Source organism: Rhincodon typus, chromosome 44, assembly GCF_021869965.1.
Source record: "Rhincodon typus isolate 14 chromosome 44, sRhiTyp1.1, whole genome shotgun sequence".
In the NCBI taxonomy this organism is placed as follows: domain Eukaryota; kingdom Metazoa; phylum Chordata; class Chondrichthyes; order Orectolobiformes; family Rhincodontidae; genus Rhincodon; species Rhincodon typus.
Window position 1 is genome coordinate 819,123 of NC_063375.1, and position 7,561 is coordinate 826,683.

Below are 7,561 nucleotides of genomic sequence, written 5' to 3' on the forward strand. Positions count from 1 at the left end.
GAGAGATGTTTAATCAGGAAGGGGGATCGAGGAGTTATATTCGAGGCGGAAGAGGCAGGAAAGTGGTGAAGGGGACGATGAAGTCAGCTGTGATTATGTTGAGATGGTGGGACTCTCCCCAGAGAGGACGGGCTCCGTGTGATGCTCCGATGGTACCTTCGACAGGAATCCTGCGCCTCATGGCGAGGCGTTCGGCTCTGCGCTGGGTTTCGGAGAGGCTGAAGAGAACGCCGTAGATATATTGCCTGGCCGAGCGGTACAGTAACGTGGCAGGAGGGAGTTCAGTGTTCGTCTCATCCTCAATACAGACCGGGAGCTTCAGCTCACCCTGAAAGGGGTGGGGGGGGGGGGGGGGGGGAAGGGGGGGGATTTGGGGGGGGGGGGGGGTTGGGGGGGGGGGGGAGAGAATAGGGCGGGGGGGGTGGGGGGGAGGGAAATGCGAGGGAGAGGGGGGTGGTGTGGGCAGGAGGGTGAGAAAGGAGGGGACGGACCGAACAGAGGGTAGAAGAAGATAAACAAAGTGAACAGTGGAAGGTTCCAGCAAAAAAATTGGTCCACGCCACAGGCTCCCAAAAATCGGCCATTCTCCCCACCAACTCCCCCCCCCCACCCCCCCCTCCCATCACCTCCCCCAACGCCAGGTGGGTAATAACATCAGTCGAATCCAGCTCTGTATCACAAAGTACAGCCCCTCCCTCCTGGCTGAGGAGAATCCCACCTTGCAGCCGTCTCCTGAGCCGGTTGGCACAGCTTGCCACCCTCCGGGCCACTGGCACTTACCATGGTCAGGACCTGGTAGATGTAGGGGTACATGAGGCCCTTCCTGTGTCTGTGGTCAGCCACGCGCAGGACCTCGGGTGCCACTAGGGGCAGCGGTGGGGTGGTGATGTCCATGTGGTTCCGAGTCTGCATTGACAGCAGCGATGGGATGTGGGCCGTAGGGTTATCGCTGTTGTTGTTGCTGCTACTGCCGGAGCCCATACCCGGCGCCTGTGGGGCAGTGGGCTTCCGGCTCCCAGCCCTGGCATCGGATGAGGCCTGTATCAGTAAGACAGAACAGCAGAATTAGACCATTCGGCCCATCGAGTCCACTCTGTCCTTCCGTAGGTTTCCCAACCCCATTCTCCCTGGATCCTCTCACCAACCTCTCTCTCTGCCTTAAAGAGGCTCAATGACTTGGCCCCCCCCGCCACAGCAGCAGTGAGTTCCACAGATTCCCTACCCTCTGGCTGAAGAAATTCCTCCTCATCTCAGCCCTGAAGACTCACCCCCTTCACTCTGAGCCTGTGCCCTCAGGTCCTGGTCTCTCCATCTCGTGAGAGCATCATCTTCATATCCACTCTACCCAGGCTTATCTGTATTCTGCAAGTTCCAATCAGATTCCTCCCTCATTTTTCTAAACTCCATCGTGTACAGACCCAGAGTCCTCAAACACTCCCCATACAACAAGCCCTTCATCCCCAGGGGGATCATTCTTGTAAAGGTCCTCTGGACCCAATCTCCAACTCCGTCAGCCCCTCCTCAGCCCATCAGATCGAGGTCCCGTTGTACTCCGAGGTAACTTTCTTCGCTGTCCACTACACCTCCAATTTCGGTGTCACCTACAAGCCTACTAACCGTACCTCCCTGTGTTCACATCCAAATCATCTATATAAATGACAAGAAGCAGTGGACCCAGCACAAGGTCCTTGGGGCACACTGCTGGCCACAAGCTCCCCCATTTGCCTTTCTAACTGCTGCCACGTTAACTTTAAGAGAATCCCGATCCCCCTTGTCCTTCAGATTTCTGTAGCCGTTCCCCATTTAGGAAACAGGCTGCACGCAGTCAGAGTAGGAGGCGGCCATTCAGACCACTGAACCAGTACTAGCTCATGGTAAAGTCTCAATCTGCAACAGGCACAGCAACAGCAACAAAACGAAAACAAAGGCACACATTAAATCTCGGAGGTATCCTCACGGAGCTCGGGGCTCCTGGTTGTGGTAAAACCCTCAGCTAGCTTCTCTGCGGCTCCTTTACCTCAGAGGTCCTGCTGTGAGAGTTCCTGCTCGGATCTGAAGCTGTGCCAGCCACGTCCCAGTTCGCCTTGTGTTGGGGGGGCTGCTCTGTGAGGTGGCTGGAAAACATAACAATGGCCCTGGGTTAGTGCACTCAATCCTGGGAGTGGGGGCGGTGTAGAGGGAGCTTTACTCTCTATCTAACCCTATGCTGTCCCTGGGAGTGTTTGATGGGGGGGGCGATGTAGAGAGAGCTTTACTCTGTATCTAACCCTGTGCTGTCCATGTCCTGGGAGTGTTTGATGAGGACAGAGTAGAGGAAGCTTTACTCTGCATCTAACTCCCTGTCCTAGGAGTGAGGTGGTGCAGAGAGAGAGCTTTACTCTGTTCTCTGTCCCTGTCCTGGGAGCGTTGTATGATTTGTAACCCTGCTGTGACCTGCTTTGGCACACAGAGACATAACCTAATTAATCCTGGAGCAGGATAAAAATTGCAGGCGCCATGTAGAATTTACTGCACACAAGTAAACTGCTTGTCCCAAGTGGTCTATCACATCCACGTTGCAAAAAGAGTCTCCGACAACTCTCGCTTTCCCCTCCCTGTATCCTCCCAGCACCCCCCTCTCCATTGTGTGTTTATCCAGCTTCCCATAGTGAAACACAATTCCCCCTGACCGCTCCCTGGGGCAGGGAATCACATCAGCATTCTCCTGCATGCCATTCCCAATTCCCAGTCGGATGTATTAATGACTGCCTCTTACGGAGATCCCAACAACCCCTGCAGACAAAAATGGGGAAACATTTCTACCCCTGCCCCCCAGACTGACCCTCTTGAAATCCCCTTCACCTTCAAGAGCAGATCACCCCTTACCTATTGCTATGGGAGAACAGAGCTCTAGGTACGTTCAACATTTCCAGATCAGTCCTGCTCTCAGACCGGGTCTGACCGAGGGATACAGAGACAGGAACCGTACACGGCGCCCCGAGTGTGGGTCTGACCGAGGGACAGGGAGACGGGAACCGTGCAAGGCGCTCCGAGTGTGGGTCTGACCAAGGGATAGGGAGACGGGAACCGTACACGGCGCCCCGAGTGTGGGTCTGACCGAGGGATAGGGAGACGGGAACTGCGCACGGCGCTCCGAGTGTGGGTCTGACCGAGGGATAGGGAGATAGGAACCGTGCGCGGCGCTCCAACAGAATCGCAGTACACATGAACACTAACCGTACAGAGCATGGTGATGACTTACTTGGCTGCAGTGCCTCGGTGTTGCTCCTCTGGGTCGGATACGGAGGACGGTGAGGAGTTGGCGATAGGTGATGACGGTTGCTTGGCGACAACGTGGTTACAGGGCCGGCTGGGCGCCGGGGGGTAGCAGGGACTAGCCCACTCGCCGAAGGGCCTGGCGCCCGGCCGCTGCAGTGACCCCTCACATTTGGGTAAGCCAGGAGGCTCGAAGGGAGGTCGGTGCACCAGGTGAGTCTGCGAGGGAGGGAAGGGTACTGTGGAGGGGGGGCCAGGCACCAAGGGCTGGTACGGCAGATTCTGCAGCACCGGGGGAGGGGGGAACTGGAGGGGGGTGCGGGACAGCAAGCAAGAGCGGGAGAGAATGGGGGGGAGAGGGGGGGGGAGAGAGAGAGAGAGAGAGAGAGAGCGTGTGCAAGGGTGTAGTGGGGCGGGAGAGAGACGAGAGAGAGCTCCCTGTTAGTGCATGGCTGCACAGTGTCCCCTTCACCGCTGTCACGTGCTTTACCGCCAACTCCCTGAATACCGTTTTCCACACCCCCACGCCCACCACCTCGGACTCCCCAATTCTAGTGGGACGCTCCCCCCTCCCAATCCAACACAGCCCCTCACACAAAACCACCCTCTCTCCCCGCGCTTAATCTACAAACTCCATACTGCCCCCATCACAGACATATCCCCTCGCTCCTCTCCCACACACACACACTGAAATCCCCCACCTCCCCAGCCTTCCTGACCCGCTGTTGAACCGCCACTCCCTGCTCCCCCCCTTCTCTGCGTTTTTACTTACCATAGGCTTTGGCTGGGGCATTCCCTGAAGGTGAGCTGCAGGGAAGGAGGTCATTCCGAACTGAGTAGCTCCCAGACCTACAAACAAGAAGTAACAAGAACTCATCACAGCCAGGGGCCTGCCATGGTCACCGCTGAGCCCTCAAACACAGGCCAAAACTGGAGGAAGCTGCTGACTGATGGCAACATAAACTCCGCCTGCTGCCCCTGTGTCTGTCCCTACCCAGCCTGGGGCTGGCACCTAACTCCCTCTCAGTGACATGGGGCTGACTCTCAACTCAAGGAGATAGCTCACTGGCGCTACCACAATAACAGTGGCCTTAACAGAGGTATTTTGTCCTGGTTTTCCTTTTCCTGAAGAAAGGTCGAGACAGGGGTGCTGAGTGGTCTGATGCAAAGCCAAGAAAATAAAAAGTTTGAGAGGACTTGGGTTTTTCGAAAAAAAAGTTGAAACAATAGAAGCAGCATGAATGGGTGGAGTCAAGCTCCCACAGAACCAGCAATTTTTAGCTCCAGTTGTTAAGTCACAGTTGCTGGGGTTTGGAAGCTGCTGTAGATCTCTGGGCGCACGCCCGGTGGGAGGTGCACACTCGCCCCCTTCTCCCACCACCTCCCTCCGGGCGTACACTCTCCCCCCACCACCCTCCCCCCATCTCTCGGAGCTCTCCTCGGATTTTTTTTCCCTCCTGGAGTGGAGAATTGCCTTTGAGACAATCTATTTTGCTGAACATGCCTATGCCAAGGGTGTGTTTATGGGATGTTACTATACTGGAACAGTTACCATTTAGCAATTAAATCATCTATTATTCTGCTAAGTTTTCCAATCAGGTTAAGAAGTTATTCCAGTTTCTTCTTTCTTATCTTGTATTTTAAGCATATCGTGTTTGAATAAAGTCAGTTGTGTTTCAAATCTGGTAGTCTGACTGATGGAAATTGCATCCAGAACACAACACCTTACGGTTGCATTTGAAACAGGAAAAGCTTAGCGGGTGGGCTACCTCCTGAATGCCTTTTGAGGGGATTTGGTCTGGTCCATAGCAGCACCTTCTCAAACTGGGACAAATTCCGTAAAATAAACTACTGGAGCTACCGAGCTCAAACAGAACGGAGGTATTTTTATTTCCTTTCTGAGAAAGGGCGGCAACTCATTCGGAAACAGAGGCTGTGGATGTTTTGTCGGGGAGCCGGTGGGGGAAGAGATTGCCAGTCGGTAAGAATGAAGGGTCTGATGATGTACCGGAAAATAAGACTAGAAGAGGCAGATGGCTTAGTCCCGAGAGCCGCTCGGCAAGGTTTTCCCCCTTTAAACCAGGCCAGCTCCCACCAGCGGTTTATGAACAGGCCTCAGAAAGGGGATGGGGCGGGGGGGGAAGAGAATGCAGTAGCACCAGCTTTGAGGCACAGGCCTGCTCCCCAGACAGCTGGTTAAAATCGAGGGATAGAGTGAGCCCTGCGCGCATGCATACTCGCTCTCTCCATCAACAACAGAACGTACCACTGGTTTCCTCCATATGTCCCATGATAAGAACAAGGACAAGGACAAGAAGATGTGGGGTGGGGTGGTATGGGGAGGGAGAGGGTGACACGGCGAGACAGGGACAGAGCGGGGGGCATGGAGAGGGAGAGGGAGACGGAGAAACAGGGAGGGAGAGCAAGCGTCAGAGGGAGATAGGGAAAGGAGCACGGAGGGGAGGGTGAAAACAGATTGAGTGGGAGTGGGGGGAGTGGGAGGAGAGGGAAGGGAGAGAGAAAGAAAGAGAGAGAGAGAGGTAGACGTACACACAGTCAGAATAAGAGCGAAGATGAGGGAAACAGAAGCTCACATGCCACCTCCCACCCCCAATGGCGGACGGGGGAAATGCATTAGAAGCCAGGATCAGAGGAGCTGGAGGAGGTGACAGAGATAGGGAAGGGGTGTAAAGGGCTGGACGGGGGTGACAGAGATAGGGAGGGGTTGCAGGGGCTGGAGCGGGTGACGGAGATAGGGAGGGGTTGCAGGGGCTGGAGCGGGTGACGGAGATGGGGGGGGTGTAGGGGCTGGAGGGGGTGACGGAGGTAGGCAGGGGATGTAAGTGGCTGGACTTGGGGGGGTTGGGGGGTGATAGGGAGGGGGTGTAGGGAAACAGCACTCACCCAGGAAGGGAGGGGGTCCGAGCGCAGCAGCAGGTAGTCTCGGCTTGCTTGCAGCTGAGTAATATTCCACGGCCTGTTTGAACCGGGCCATCTTGTCGGCTGTTCGTGCCTGGAGGTGCAGAGGGTTGGAAACGTTGGGGAAAAGGTTAGAAGCCATTTCGGGAATGCCTTCCCATTCCAGAGTCCCACCGACCACCCACAACGCCCCCGCTCCCAGTCACAGATCTCCCTCTCATCGCACTGGTCAGCAGTTTGGTGCAAACCCCTGGGAGAAGAAACCCGCAGCGAGCAACTCCCCTCCTGACTCTTCCCCACCTCCACGCCACCCCTCAACACCCTCCAACCCCATCGACAAGGCACAAGGCAGAAGCGTGCCCTCCCCACTTGCCCCAGATGTGTGCAACAACACTCGAGAAGCAGACCCCGCCTCACCGCTCAATCAAGATGCTAACCCCCCACCTTCAACCCCTCCCCCTCCACCACCAAAACATAGCAGTCGCTGGGCTCATTAGGAATGCTCGGCTGAGCTCCAACACCGATGCTCTGCAGCAGTGTGTACCATCGACAAGATGCACTGCAGCGATTTGCCGAGGCCCCTCCCACAGCACCTCCTGAACCCACCACCCTCTAACCCCTGGATGGACAAGGGGCAGCATATGCAGGGGGATCACCAGTCCCTGCAAATTCCCCTTGCAGACCCCATACACCACCCCAAGTGGGAACGATATTGGCTAATCCATTGTCAGGTCAGAATCCCCAACTGCTTCCCTAACGGGGAACTGTGCGGGGTGTCCCTACGCTACACAGAGGGGGCTGCAGCGGGTCAAGAAGGCAACTCACCCCCACCTTCCCAAGTAGGGACAGAGTAATGGGAGGGCGAGTGAGCAGCAAGAGCCCTACACTCCAATGAAGACAGCGTGACAGGGTGAAATTCCATCCTGTCCCCTAACTCCATCAGCAACGCCAACTGTTTTCCGGGACTGGGACTGGGACAGGCGCGGGAGTGCTGCGTGACAGACCTTTGAAAAACATAACAGGCGCCTCTTGCCTGCAGTGAGACGGGGCAGGGAGCTTACACACCCGGAAATTGCAGCAACTGACCCGCGAGTTTTTAAACACGTCCCTGGCCACTGCGTCGAGGTCACGGACGTCTGGGATTTTGCTGACGTACACAGCCACGGCTTTAATCACCACATCGCACGGTGGCAGGACCAGCTGGTGGGCTCGCACCTGGGTGCACACACACACGCAGGAGAAAGGAGTTACATAGTGTTATACAGTGACAGACCCGTGCCCCACCGGTACCGTACCCCAGTGTTATACAGGGACAGACCCGTCCCCCCACCGGTACTGTGCCCCAGTGTTATACAGCGACAGACCCGTCCCCCACCGGTACTGTACC

General features: G+C 56.1%; 1 protein-coding gene across 1 annotated transcript in view; it reads right to left on the reverse strand.

Moving 5' to 3' along the window:
* Positions 1 to 7,561, reverse strand: part of LOC109926372 (constitutive coactivator of PPAR-gamma-like protein 2) — a gene marked incomplete at its 5' end in the record, with an annotated part of 21,447 nt that overhangs the window by 6,135 nt on the left and 7,751 nt on the right. Inside the window, 7 exons of the mRNA XM_048619930.1 lie at positions 157 to 328; positions 781 to 1,038; positions 2,018 to 2,114; positions 3,242 to 3,561; positions 4,028 to 4,104; positions 6,160 to 6,268; positions 7,261 to 7,389. Coding sequence (XP_048475887.1) covers positions 157 to 328; positions 781 to 1,038; positions 2,018 to 2,114; positions 3,242 to 3,561; positions 4,028 to 4,104; positions 6,160 to 6,268; positions 7,261 to 7,389 — 1,162 coding nt within the window. The remainder of the gene's footprint in view (positions 1 to 156; positions 329 to 780; positions 1,039 to 2,017; positions 2,115 to 3,241; positions 3,562 to 4,027; positions 4,105 to 6,159; positions 6,269 to 7,260; positions 7,390 to 7,561) is intronic.